Raw genomic sequence first — 14,415 nt, 5'->3', positions numbered from 1 at the left:
AGTCTGGAGCCCTTTTCAGAACCAAGTAATATTTGCCGAGGTATTCCCTTGACTTTTTAACAACGTGCAAGATTTGAGAGAGAGAAATCACACTGATTTCAAATTTTATTTATTTTTTGAACTGGTCAGTCACCAGGCCCGTAAACCAGGTGAACTACATGCTTACCTGAATGTATGTCCCACTATATTCAATAGGGATTACTTAATAATACGTGTGTTTAGGTTTGCACCCCAAATTAACAGAGAGATAGCAATGTTAGTTACTTGCAAAAAACAAAAAGCAGTGTCTTGAGAAACCTTGAAGACTAACACAAATGTATTGTGGCATAAGATTTCATGGACCAGGGCCCTTTTCATCAGATAACTTCATGCATTTCATGAAGCGGACTCTATCCCATGAAAGCACATGCTGTAACAAATTTGTGATAAGCCCTTAAGGTGTCACAAGGCACTTATTTTTTGCAGAAGAAAGTGTGTGTGAGAGAGCGCATCTCTTACACACACACACCACACCCAAGCCCCACAGTTTGTAACAATTTAGGTTGCAGAAAAACAGTCTTGTTGTACCTTAAAATACTTTCTCTCTCCACAAGCTTCTATTGTTTTTACAACCTAAAATAGGCCGTACAAAATGTACGACTATGGTGTGTGAGAGAGATTGTGTGTACTTGATGTCAAGCTTTTCAGCTTTCTTTTACAAAGGTTTAACCCAAAATGGTTTGTTTATTTTTTGAATAAAAACAACACATGTTCTTGAAGAAAACTATAGTAAGGCTAATATGTATCTATTCATAAAACACATTCATACAGAAAGCACAGTCACGTAAGAAGACTATTTTCAACGTTTACAGCCTGCCCTCTCCCAAACATCTTCAGCGTGGCTCACAGAACAAAAATGTTAACAACAACAGCAAAAAGAGCAATGCACAAAAAGACCATGCAGCATTAAAGTGAAACCCAACTTCTTAATAATGAGAATAAGAATATCATTTCCAGACTGTAAGTCACAACAAATCTACTTTGGAGCAGCAGAAACACCTACTCCAATGAAACTATTCCTGAATAACCTGCTTGAACACTGCAACCCAAGAAGCAGGTGTGTGTTGGGTGGGGTGGGGTGTCGAGGTGGGCTGGGCAAATGAAGCGGGGTGCAAAGGAAGAAATCGACGTAAGCTTGCAGGCGACAGACAAGAGATCCCAAAACTGGTTGGTGGTCGTGGATCCAGGCGAGTGGGTGGGATGGGGGCGGGCTGAGTTGAGAGAAGTGCCTCCCCCTCGCCCCCCGTCCCCTCGACGGCTCTTGGGAGGCCAGCGAGCGGGTCCCCTTCCCTTCCCTCCCCGCCGCTCAGCCCCTTTCCTCGCAGCCGGGGGTCATGGGCGGGGGGGCGGCGGCAACTAGGACACGTGGGAGGAGGAGGAGGCGGCGGGGGAGGCGGCGGGGGTCTGGTCCCTCCTCGAGCAGCGACGAGGAGATCATTGCCATCCTGCCGCAATTTCCCTGTGTCATGGCTCCGGTTTCCTAGCAACAGCAGCGAGTCCGGCCGGCAGCGGCAGCGGCGGTAGCAACAGCGTCGAATCAGCGCCGGTGGCAGCAGCAGCAGCAGCAGCAGCAGCTCCGTCGGGCAGGAGAGGCGAGCGGCTTCCCGCGGCGGCGGCGGCGGCAGCAACCACAACAAGAAGCGGCGCCCGGAGCAGCGTCGCGGAGCGAGCGCAGGGCGACCCCCGTCGGAAGCCGGGCAGGATGCCGGAGGGAGCGGGAGGCGCACTTGGCCGCAGGAACTGCTCGGTGCCGCGGCCGCTGGCTTCCGTGGATCCCCGGCGGCTGCCCATAGCCATACAATCGCGGCTCCTCTTCTAACCGGGATCTGTACCCATGAGCCCGAAGGGGCGTCGGCGTCGGAGGGGGGGCTCCGGGGGGTTGCTTCGCTTTCTGTCCGAGGTGTCCACTCGCCCTGCTGCAAAGTTTCTCCATGGTTTCTCTCTGGGCTCCGAGGAACTTGCCTGCGGCTCCCACGCCCCGCGATTCTCCCCGGTAAGAGAAAAGAGATGGAGCTTCCCCGCTTACAAAATGCTGCCATTTTGAACCGTAAACTCACCCGGGGATCCTCAGCAGCAGCAGCAGCACCCCCACCTCGTCCTCCTCCCTTCTCCCGAAAAGGCTGGGCTGTAGGAATGGGGCTCAGCCAAGATCTCTCTAGGTCCCTTCTCTGCACCATCCTGTCTTTGTGGAGATCCAGGAACATCACTTTGTGATTTCATCCCCTTCCTGAAAAGTGGGGTGGGGGTGGGGAGGGACAGAGAGAGAGAGAGCGAGCGAGCCTGGCGCTTTGAAGGTTATGAAATGAGGTGCCCGGCTAAAATGGTCTCACAAATGGGCGCAGCCGCGCAGGTGACCCCCTTTCAGGCTGAAAGCACCTTGGATGGATTTGCTCCAGGAGTGAGTTTTAAATCTGGAAAGTTGAAAGGGTGGGCTGCTCTTATTCGCTGACTCTCCGGTGCAAGCTTCTTTTTCGCTGCCAGCTTTTTTAGCCCTCCGATCCGCAGCTATGCTGGCTGCCCCTCTTGCAGAGATTGTCAACAGCGTCGCTCGAAAACTCTCTCTTCCCCCCGTAGGGACTGGCAACTTTGCTAATGACACGATGTAGGACAACAAAACCCCAGGTATGTCAACCACAAATGTTTCATTAGCCTCTGTCCCTGAGGCAGCCCACCCTCCCAGGGACGCAATAATGTTTAAACTCTCGCTGCAGGCAGCTAACTCTTTCCCAAGGGCGAGCAGCTAATTTGTGCAGGTCAGGGTTATTTACCCAAATGGAGTGTATTTTCATTTATGCCAGAGAGAACAGCAGAGCAAGTGGCGTAACTCGCTTATTTATCTCAAGATGTTCATCTGTCTTATAGACTTGAAATACAGCTGAAAGCCTGGGAAATAGAGAAGATCTCGAATTTGGTTAACGGAACTATTAGTTGGTATAGATCACATTGGGCTATATATCTGAGTGTTCTCTAAGTCCTGAATTCTTCCAGAATTTGGGCTATTTCTCCATAGCATAATAATTACTAACAGAAGCTTTCTTTTTAGGAAACCCAATTGCAGGACTCATTCTGTTATGCTCTTCTAATACTGTTTTGCAAACATCATTTAGCATGTGTTTCCCCAGCTAAGTTAATGCGGATCTTTGTCATAGTACTGTATGGTGATTTTTTTTCATTGCATCAGAAGCTGAAGCATGCACACATGGAGATTTAATCAAGCCCTATTAATGAAGTATCTCCCCTCCCCCCCCATCAATCTACACTCTATAATAGTCAAATCATACCAGAGAAGAGGAGGGAAGGTTAAGCTGGCTTTTTAATTACTTTAAGGTGCAGTGTAAGGACTAGGAATGTTTTTGTTAGAAAATGCATGGAGTTGAAATGAATCAGAAAATTGCTGAATCTGGGGATATTTGGGAAATGGGGAGGTTTAGCTGATGAAGGAAATAAGATTATCTAGGATGCTGACTTAACCAGATTTCAAGGCAAAGGATTTAACTTTAGGCATCATGTTGAACTGATTGCTTTTATCGTTCTTATAATCTATTTTGGACATTCTGGGGAAAGTAAGGAATTCTTTAGTATTTTCAGACTGTCCTGTTGAATACACAGGTGTTGCTTCATTATTTGAATGCTCAGACTATGAACCCCGATTTCATGTAAATAAAAACCTTGCAAATTATTTCAGGCTACTTTGTCAACACAAGAACATGATTTGTTCCCCCCTGGTGATTCAAAGTAGTGCTCCATCTCATTTTAAATCAGGTTTAGCACAGAATCTTTCTGTTTCCATCACATTCTCACATTGATGGGCTGAAAATTCACTGGTGTTACATAACCAGTTACCTTGAACATCTTACATGATTCCAATCAGGCAGATGTCCAGAGGATATCCTCACACCTTAAGCATAAAGGGGGATTTGTCTAGGTAGTAAAACAAAATAGATTCAGAAGGAGTTGCTTCAAAGAAACATTTCTAACGATGCTAGAATTTGGTTATTTCCTTTGTACATTGACAGCTAAATTTCACATTCTAGTTTTATAAAAGCACACAGTCTGTTCAGTGCAATAAATACATGCATGCCCAGTGACCTAAATAAAACAATTCAAGTTGCCTTTCCAGTATCGTTTCCAACGTTTTCTACTGGAAATGCATTTTTCTTTTGCATGGTAGATCACCATACCTAAGTCCCTTGTGTAATGTAACCTTTTGGCCTCATTCAAAGAAGATGCCCTGAGGCTCATAAACAGCTTAGCGACTCCTATAACAAAACAGGAGCCTCCACATTCATAATGAAACAGTACAGATTATGAAAGCCAAACAGTCACTCGTGGTGTGATTAAGTCCACATCAGGCTTCCTTTCCTACCCTTAACCAAGATGGGATGCATTTCCTTATTATTTTATCTTAAGAGGCAAGAAAGTGCTGTATAAGGAACTTTAAAGCATAACCGAGTTGTCTCTGTAAACTACTATTGGTAGATCAGTGTAAGGTTTTGTTTTGGATTCTCTTTATAATGTAGCTCAACCTAACCCTTTCATAATCAGCTGATGCATCCATTTTCGACAAACCTCCCACACTTTACCCACAGGGTATTCATTCAGGAAAGTACAGTCTGCAAAACAAGGACGAAAGCTCCATTCTAGAGTGAGTGCTTTCTTCCACCTGGCTCTATGAGTGTGCATCTGGAGTAGATGGTTAAGCCCATGTTAACATGGTCAGGGAATGCAGGATGGTAGAAGGAAATCAGGATTTTGCCCCTACTCCTGATTTCCATGTGTACAAATAAACGGGTGCACCCTCAGGCTGGCCCATTATTCTTAGACCTGTTCTTTTGGCTTCAGTAGTCCTGACTAGATTTAGGAGAGAGGCGAAATAGGCAAAAGCTCACAAGTGAAGTTTGGGAATTACTTAGAGTACAACCTTCCAATGAAATATTTGCATATTTATAAGGACACCCTATTATTTGTAGGGTGGAGCCAGCCTGCAGCCTAATTTTTAGTCTACATCAGAAATGAGGAGGGATTGGTGTGGAGATTAACAGACATGAAGTATCAATTCGTTCTTATCAAATAAAATACTTGCCATTTCATGCTCTGAAACTACAGAGGAAATGGGGGACAGGAGCAATTGGAGAACCCAGAACAAACAAGGAGGAAATGAACAGGAAGGATGTGACTGATGAGGTAGAAAACGGGACAGCTTGAGAAAATGAGGCTGGGACTGTGTGACGGCACATATTGCCCACCTGTGTGTTAAAGAAGAAACCAAAATCCCTGCTGAACCACGGACCTCTTTGTGTTGAATCCATCCCAGTTTCTCAGTTCATGAAATATAGATGCTAACACGTTTTGTATTGATTCACGCAGAGCCAATGGCAGTAAATCTGCAGGAGTTTGGAGGGCTTCTACAAACCTGCAGGTCCAGGATGAAAACAAACACACAACCACTAAAATAAACTTTGCCTCTAGAATGGGAACTCTCTAGCCTTTCAGATGATGTTGGATTCCTCCCATCTTCAGCTCCAGTCAGCACAGCCAACAATGAGCATTGTAGTTCAGCAAGATCTGGAGGGCCACAGGTTCCCAGTTTTTGTTCCAGCTGCATCCCCGGCCCCTGCGCGACCACCACCCAGTTGTTCAGCACAACAGATCTTGAGAGTGTTTGTGAAGGTGTACAGCACCTTTGATTCTCTGAACTTCACCTACTGAGAAAGTAAAGGCAGGGGGTATTATTGGGTCAGGTGACCAGGGATAAGTTTTAGGTCTGCTTGCCCAAGGCAATACTTCTATGACAGCAGAGGACAAATGAAAGCCTGCTCTCTAGAGTGAAGTCAATTTAAAACTCACCCCAGCTGACAGACAGGGTATGGGATATTGGGGCTACCTTCTACCTTTATAGTAGTTGAGCAGAAGTTGGGGGAAGAGGGAAGGACCATCAGCAAACATTTTGTGCAGGACAAAATGAAGGAACATTCGCACTGGCATGCTATGGAGTTGGATTCTTGCCAGGGTGGAGATTAAGTGAAAGCTAGTTAAGAGCATGCCATGTGTGGCCTAGTGGGGAAACAGAGTTCTAGGGTAGACTCTTTATTAACAGTGTGGTCCTATATGTATCTGCTGGGAGGTAAGCCCCGTTGAGTTCAAGGGGAATTACCTCAGGTTAGTGTGTGTGTATAAGATGTCATATATTTTGTAGTTAAGTATAGTTATATATTTTGGTTGTTCATAGACTGCTTTTCCACATGCATGCATTCAAACCTGTGTTTAACACATAAAAAGCAAATAACCTGAGCAAGTTAATTTAACAGTAATACATTAATCACAAAACTGGTGCTAAACAATAGCAGCAGCACCCAACCAATAAAGGCAAGAAAAACTAAATAAACTCCAAAAGCAAATGCCTTGTCTAGCTACCTAATAGTGAGAAAAGAAGGGGTTTGCCAGATGTCCCCAGGGAAAGAATTCCACAGTTGCTGAGCCACCACTGAAAAGACCCTGCACCTGACACCTGCCAAGCATATGGCCAGTGGTGGCAGACCTGAGAGCAGGGTTTCTGGAGCTCATTGAAGGGCATGGGCAGTTCAGTATGAGTGAAGGCAATCCTTCAGGCACTGGGCTGTTAGCAACCTTTAAAGGTCAATAACAGCACTAAAAATTGGGATCAAAAACAGGCAGCCAGTGCAGCTTATACAAAAATTGGCATCCTCTGTTCTGATCACTGAGCAGTGGCCAGCATCGTCATGAACACATTTAGCATCAGCTGCAGTTTCTGAAGCATCTTTAAAGGGAGACCCACTTACAAAACATTATAATAGTCATGTTTGGATATAACTAAGGCATGTGTAACCAAGGGTAGATTTGCTTTCTCTGGATATGGATGTAACTGGTAAATCAGTCAAAGCTGATAAAAGATTCTCACCTGCACACCCAAAGACAATGGCAGGTTTGAAAGCACCCCCAGATGGCACACTTGTTCTTTCAAAGCAAATACAACCCTAGCAAGAGCACACTGTCTCCCTATGTCCCCAAACAACAATTTGCACCCGATCCATACAGCACTGCTCTAAAACATCATGTGGAATTCAGTTAAGGCTGCTTTGCCAGCTTTGCTGTCAGCAAGAAGAGATTCCCTTTCACTAGCCCAACAACTCCCTCTCATCTTTTCTCCCCTTTTCTTTTGTTTGCAAATGCATACAGGGCCTTAATCAACCTTTTTTTAATTTATGCTCTGCAAATTAAGTGCCCTGCTACTGTTCAGCAAATGCACAGATAGTGACATTAAGGCCAAGTAGTCAGTTTGGCAAGTGGGTTGCGTCTAAGTGGCTATTTTTGTGGTTAGCGTTAACAGCAATTGGCGGGCTGTTGTAGACCTGCCTCCGTCTCGCACACACGTCCTTGTGTCAGAGTGATTAGTCACTAGTGACTGAGCAGATTTAATAAATGAATGTGAAATGTAATTTGCAGTCTTAAAGGGACTATGCCGTGTGGGCGGCTTTGCAATCTGGATCGTCCCCAGGCTCTCACGATCTTTTTTTGTTTCTATTCCCCGTTTTCCTGTAGGAGCCGGAGTATCTGTAGGGAACAGTGCCCAGGGTAGCCAGCCATGATCGCCACTGGAGGCCTCTTGAGGATCTCAGCCAGAAAACAGGATCCCCTGCGGCCTCAGAGCCAAGTCCCAAAGCGCAAGCGCAAAGCCAAAAAGAAACGCAAGAACGACGTGGTGGTGGTGAAGGGCAAGCTCAAGCTGTGCTCCCTCTCCGGCCTCATTGCTCTTTGTGGCATCCTGGTGCTTCTCGTGGGAATTGCCTTGGCGGTAGTAGGCTACTGGCCCAAGCCTCTTTACCGGGCAGGGAGCACTGGGGACAGCCAGTTTTTGCCAGCACATGGGACTGCCACCAAAAGCCGCTCCAGGAACCAGACGGAAGACCCGGGCGAATCTCACTCAGAAGGCTTGGGAGCCAACGCCTCCTTTGCGAGCAGCAAGAAGGGTGTCGCTCCTTCTCCACCTGCCCCCTCGTCCTCCTCCACTTCCACAAGCTTCCTCTTCCAGCTTTTCTCGCGGTATTTGCATTCGGACAAGCTCAAGGTGCTCGGGCCTCTCATCATGGGCATTGGAATCTTCCTCTTTATCTGTGCCAATGCAGTGCTCCACGAGAACCGGGACAAAAAGACAAAGATAATCAACTTGAGGGACCTGTACTCCACTGTCATCGATGCACATAGCCTTCGGACCAAGGATGGGGCGCCCTCAGCTCCTGTCGCCCCTGTTCCTATCAATGGCTTCATCAACTACGTGCAACCTCGAGGGCTGGAGTTGAAACCCGGCAGTGGCCCTGCGGAAGCCCTGGGGGCTGCAGGTGTGCTAGCCAAGGGCAGCTGGCACCCACCCGTGGGTGCCCCTCTGTCTCCTCCAGACTTGGTTTCCTCGCCACGCTCCTCCTCTTTCTCTTCTAGGCAGCCGCAGCCACCCAGCTTGGCTGAGGCTGTGTACAGCATCTATCGGGAGAGAGCTGCCTTGGCCAGAACTGCTCGTAGCCCGCCTTGTAGCCCCCCAGATGGCTGGGACCAGCATAGCACAGCCAGTTCCATTGTGGGTTCCTCGCTCAGCACTTTCACTTTGCTGCCTCTGGCTCAGGGGGAGGCGGCGGAGGGAGAGCGTGGCGGCTGGCGGAGGCCGCTGGGGGAACGAGGGGCTAGGGAGATTCCACGGGGAGATGTGGAGCTCAGCCTGAAAGATCTCAGGAGCAGCTACCTAGACACGGGGCAAGGGTATACAATGCTGCCCAGGGCAGGCAAGCGCAAATTGGTCCTTAGACGCCAGAGCACAAGCTGCCTCCCTGATGCCCGGAGATCCTTCTCCCCAGAACCCTCTCAGACTCTGGACAGTAGCACAGACCTCGAGTCCAGTCTTTTAGTAAAAGCTTCATCTTCCAGCTACTCCAAATCCCTCGATCAGGGGGACTCTCCCCCTCCAACGCCACCTGTGGACAGGAGAGATTCTCAGAGCTCTCAGTGTGATCAACACAGAAGCAATAAGGGCTACACCCCATTGGAGGAGACAGGCACCTCCTTGGAATCTGTTGCCAACACCCCAGCCCATAAAACCCAGGACTGTGAAGCGATCCCCAGTGGGGAATCTGACCCCTCTGAGGGTCCCAGCAAAGAACAAACGGAGCAGCGGCCTTTGAAAGTGCAAAGACAGTACACAAATAAAGAGAAACTTTTCATGATCTCCAGATCAAATGCCATGGCTGGGCTGGAAGAAGGAGACCCGGAGAGCAGAGGCATGATTTAAATTGGAGCGAAATGAAATGGAGGCAAGCACCAGAACAATTTGTGATCCTTCTGCCCCCTTGTGGATCTAGGAACTGGTCAACATCCAAAGAGCTTGAGGAATGTTCTTGTGGAATGGCATCAATAAATTCCTGTAGATGTATTCAGGAAAGAAAGGAAGAAAAACACCACCACCATCTAACAGGAGTTTGTTCTGTTCAATTGTGCAACTATATTCCATTGCAAGCCAAATTGTATTGCACATTGACAGCTGAGTAAATTCTTTGGATCAAAGGAATAGAACATTACAATAATTGTGGCACTTTACTGATTTTTTTAAAATTCCAGTTGCGCCCTTTCATTCTCTCTTCATCTCTCTTGGCTTTTGCCATGGCACTTAACTGCACACTCTTGTCCTAGCTTCTGATAGAGGTGACTTTCAAGTCAGAATCCGTCTCTTTTCCTTCCTTTTAATGTTTGGTTAGAATGACGAAGTACTATGGCAAAGGTGGGAGGTGGGAAACAGCTTTAATTTTTGTAAAAGTGTTGGCTGAGGAAAGATTGGAGATGCCCTATGGCCAGCAAGCTGCAATTCTACATTCCTAAATTCAAGTAATATTACTTTATGAAGTATTATTGCACATGTATGAATCAATAGCATTAATAAGCATTTTTAATTTAAATAAAATATATTTACAATGAGAAAGTAGATATAGCTAATGTTTCATTTCTGACTAAATTCTTATTAATGAACTAAGCCTTGTTTTCAGTGTAGGACTTTGAATTATTATTTTTAAAGACAAAAAGGCAGGGGAATAGGTAGGGGTGTGGGTGGGTGAGTGTTGAATTAAGGAGAACAATGGTAAAAACTTTCTTAAACGAAGCAGAAAAAATGTGGTTGAGTTAACTAATTTAAAACTTAAAAGTCTTCTGCAGGTGGATAGAGCATCAAGGCAAAATAAAGCACTTAAATTCCATTGTTTTCAAGGAAAGAGACAGTGAACCATGTGTATAACACTTCTGAAATAAATTAAGTTACAACACAATTCCATCTATGGTGATTCAGGAGGAAGCACCAAACTAGACATGATGTTAATTGCATGCGTGTAATGAATGCACTTAAAAATAAACAAACAGAAGCCACACACACCCTCCCTGGTGCATGGGTTGTTCAGTGGCTGGGGAGAGGTTAACCCTTCCCTTCCTGTCATCCTAAAATCCTCCTCAGTTGCATCAAGACAGTGTCTTCACCCACTGTGGACCTGATGCATATCAGTGCTATCCCCAGCTGCTGTTTACACTATTATTGTTATTGTTATTATTTTATGCACTTTGACTGCATTCACACAATTAACATCAAATCTAGTCTGGCCTTTAGTTGCATTGTGTTGGGTAGGCCTTACTCCTAGGACAGTGTGTGTAGGATTACAAAAGTTAAAAATGCCTAACTTTAATAAATATTTGCGCTTAGGATTGTAGCCTTGTATCCTGGTACTAGGTGCACAATTTGGAAATGTCCTACTGAAATGAAAGAGATTGAAGTCTAAATAATTTGTGAGGGACAGGGTAAGATTGCCAGGTTAACTTTTAACATGTTTTAGCAATTATGAGATGCTTTTAGTATCAGTTTCATCTCACATGCATTTACAAAGACAAAGTAGAACACCTGAGAAGTTGTCCTAACAAGCATTCTGATGCAGCCAGTACCAGCTGGCCTGTGTCTCAAGAAATATTAGCAAAGTGACACCAATGAAGGTAAAGTGATACTAACAAGGTAAAATGCCAGTGTTTTGGATATGGTACTTAGCCCTGATTTCCATAGGTATATCCACCCTCCTTTGACATTTATTCATTGGTGGCTGTTTCATGCATGCAAGACATTCCTTAATGTTGCAGTCACAAAGTGATGAATATACATGCATGAATTCAGCCTTAGGTGGGGTTTATTAGATGGTGCTGAGGCAGACAGGAGAGGATGGCACATCATGTGTACAACCAGAGAATAGCCCAAACCACAGTATTCATGAATTATGTATATCTGTGTTTTGAAGCTATGGATATGTACTTGGAAGTAGGTTCTATCAAAGTTAATGCATTCAGTATGCTTAGATAATGTGGTGCCAACCTATACCAGTCCATATCGAACTATACCTTGATTAAATCTGTCTATCTGGTGCCTATTTGATTATGGATTGGACAGTAAACTACATTTGAAGTTAGTATTCTGACATTTTAACTGGGATTTAAAACAGGGTAGGGCTTGGGTTTTCGTTTTGCCCGTTAACATAAATCGTATGAGCAATAATGTGCAAATAAAAAAAAAAACTTTTTTGAAATTCTGGGGAGTGGAAATGCTAAATGTTAATTTGAGACGTCAATTATCAGTGTTGGTTCCCCCTCCCCCTTTCATTTTTTAAAAATCTGAAAGATCTGAGATTTAGGGCAGGCTTATGCCTTGAAACCACAGGGAACAATTATGAATGGGTTAGCTCCATAGGCAGCAGTAATATGTAAAACAGCTTGCTCTGATTATGGATAGATTTTCTGTGCCAGCCCCAAGAACAACCAAGAATATGCAGTTCTTGTGTTAACCAATAATATGTGGGTGATCAACATGATCCATTGCTTCCACATGCTGTGTTGGTCCCGCAGAGCTATATTTTTGCTGAAGCATTCCTAACAGCTTCCACATGGTGACTGTAACCTAAGAACTGCCCCTTGGTAATCAGATTCCATTACTATCAGTTCATTTCAAATAAATACTTAATCTCAGAAATTGTATGTTAAAGTTTCTTTTTGAGATGCTGCTCCAAGGAAAGCCCCTTTCCCAATGTAGACTGACCACTAAGTAAGCTGCTCATCTGCACATCAACACAGTTCTCAGTGAAATTTATTTCCATGTAAACAGCTTAGTTCCCCTACAAGTCAATGCCAATGGATAAACGCTCGTTGTTGCAGTGTGGCACAACACAGTGGTGTACTGTCATTGTGAGTCAACCAGTATCATCAAAACAGGATGAGTAATTAGTAGGTGTGGTGCAATATAGTTACAAAGTGGTATGAAATTAGAAAAATGTTACAGAATTAGTCAACACAGAGCCAACTATTTTGGCACAAGCTGATGATCTCATACTACCAGCCCATTCATATGGGATTGCACCCGAGAAGCATCAGGAATCTGCACTCAGCCAGGTTGTGGTTCTGGTCTAGATGCAGATATCCAGGAGCACCACAGCAGTACATACATTATACTCCAGTCTGTGAAGGCATCCATTTCCACCACCTGTACTACTGAACATCTGGTTTGTAGGAGAAAGGAGGGCTTCTTGAAGACTACTGCTTACCGGTACATCCAGGTCCGTAGCTCAGGATGAGAGTCAATTTGAATGAATTATGCATCTACTATGAAACTGTAAGCAATAATCACAAACAAACTGTATGTACACGGTAGTTTGAATTCTGATAAGGATTGCTTTTTTCTAATGGATCCATCCTTTCCCTCCATATATTGATAGCCTGTGTTTAGATGGATGAGTTAACAGCTTGCATTCTCCCTGTCAAACATCGGTAACATAAGAAGAGCCTAGCTGGATCAAGCCAAAGGCCCATCTATTCTCACAGTGGCCAACCTGATGACCATGGGGAAGCCTGCAAGCAGAGCATGAATAAAACAGCATTCTCCCCATTTGTGACTTTCAGCGACTGGTATTCAGAGTCATGCTGCCTCAAGCAGTTGGGATAGAACATAGGCATCCTGACTAGCACTCACTGATAGCCTTATCCCCTAGTGCTTCATTAATGGCACTCTTAAGCACATTTCTCTGAGATGCCTCCACTGAGATTGCCCTGCTGCTGCAGCTTCCATAATCTGAGTGGGCAAGAGGATGGCAGGGACGAAAATGGCATCAGCAAACTATGAGCCCGGCCCAAGGGCTCGGCTGCTCAGTTATTTCAGGGGCAAATCTCTGCAAGAAGGTTTAGAACTATAAAAATAAGCAAGACAAAAGGAATGGATGATTGGAGCATTAGATTGCAATCCTATAGAAATTTAGATGGGATTCAATCCCAAGGAACACAATGGGACTATTATGCACTGATAGTCTTCCTCTTATACAGTTTTTCAATTCAGGCATCTGTACAATTTTAACATATCCCTTGGGTGTTAGTTCTTGCTTTGTTAATGCTTTAGGAGAGACTAAAAAGCATGGGATGCTCTAGAGAACCACCATATCATCTTCTTCTGGGTCTTACTAATTCATCTTACCATGTAGCCAGCAATCACCACAGTGCTGACATCCCTTGGGACCCTGCAACAGACATTCCTGTCGTGTGTATTCATCATACAGTTTCATTTTGCTGTCCATTTCTCTGAGCAGAGCCTAGTCCCAAAGACAACCTGTGTCTTATTAGTGAAGAGAAATTGAGACTCATGCTGTCCTCTGTAATCACAACTGTTTATTTACAGTTTCCAGGACCAACCCAATAAATTTTGCTGCCTGAGGTTAAGGACAAGATGGCAACCTTCCCACCAGTCTACAAAAGTCAACCAGACTGGCAACTGAGTATCTTGCATTCAACATTAGTGACAGGACAATATCCTCTACCACACCTGAGGGAAGCAGGCTAATTTACAGAGGCATAGTAGTCTTCATAGTACACACAGCGCTATCCTCCAACACCTTGCCACATTCCCACCCCCACCCCCCAGTGTTCACTGCCTAAGGCGACTGCTTTACTCTTCCTAGTGACAGAACTGGCCCAGTCGTTTTTGCAGGTTGGGCAAAGGGGCAGGTACCAAGCAAGCACATTGTACTAGCCCTAGAACAGCATCAGTTGCTAAAAAGCAAGACCATGCTCTCACCCGAGACTCCTTGCCAGTCAGAAGGGAAAACTCAAAATATGTTTCTTTGGCCAGATTTGGGGGAAGGGGGAGAAGTGCGGGGGGATATCTCTGAAAAACACAACAAAACACCCACTCCTCCAACTCCCTCACATCTGATGAAGTTCAAAGAGGCAAAAGGGAAGACAAGGAAGACAAACCCTCAGTCAACAGCAGCTAATTAGTGACAAAGCAAAATTCTTCCGAAGTCCTGCAAAGCAGTA

The 14,415-nt window shown here is 45.2% G+C and overlaps 1 protein-coding gene across 2 annotated transcripts; it reads left to right on the top strand.

Moving 5' to 3' along the window:
• Positions 1–1,587: 1,587 nt before the first annotated feature.
• On the top strand, positions 1,588–12,093 carry TMEM200C (transmembrane protein 200C). Of its 2 annotated transcripts, none has more exons than XM_081014366.1 (2): positions 1,588–2,032; positions 7,600–12,093. In XM_081014366.1, the coding sequence occupies exon 2, from the start codon at positions 7,643–7,645 to the stop codon at positions 9,332–9,334; it is 1,692 nt and encodes a 563-aa protein (XP_080870492.1). In that variant the 5' UTR covers positions 1,588–2,032; positions 7,600–7,642; the 3' UTR covers positions 9,335–12,093. The 2 variants fall into 2 exon arrangements, with proteins under 2 accessions (XP_080870492.1, XP_080870493.1); XM_081014367.1 differs by having other exon boundaries at positions 1,588–2,661.
• The last annotated feature ends 2,322 nt before the right edge of the window (positions 12,094–14,415 follow it).

This window comes from Podarcis pityusensis, assembly GCF_964106645.2.
Source record: "Podarcis pityusensis genome assembly, chromosome: 7".
NCBI lineage: Eukaryota > Metazoa > Chordata > Lepidosauria > Squamata > Lacertidae > Podarcis > Podarcis pityusensis.
This window is presented reverse-complemented; position numbering and strand designations above follow the sequence as displayed.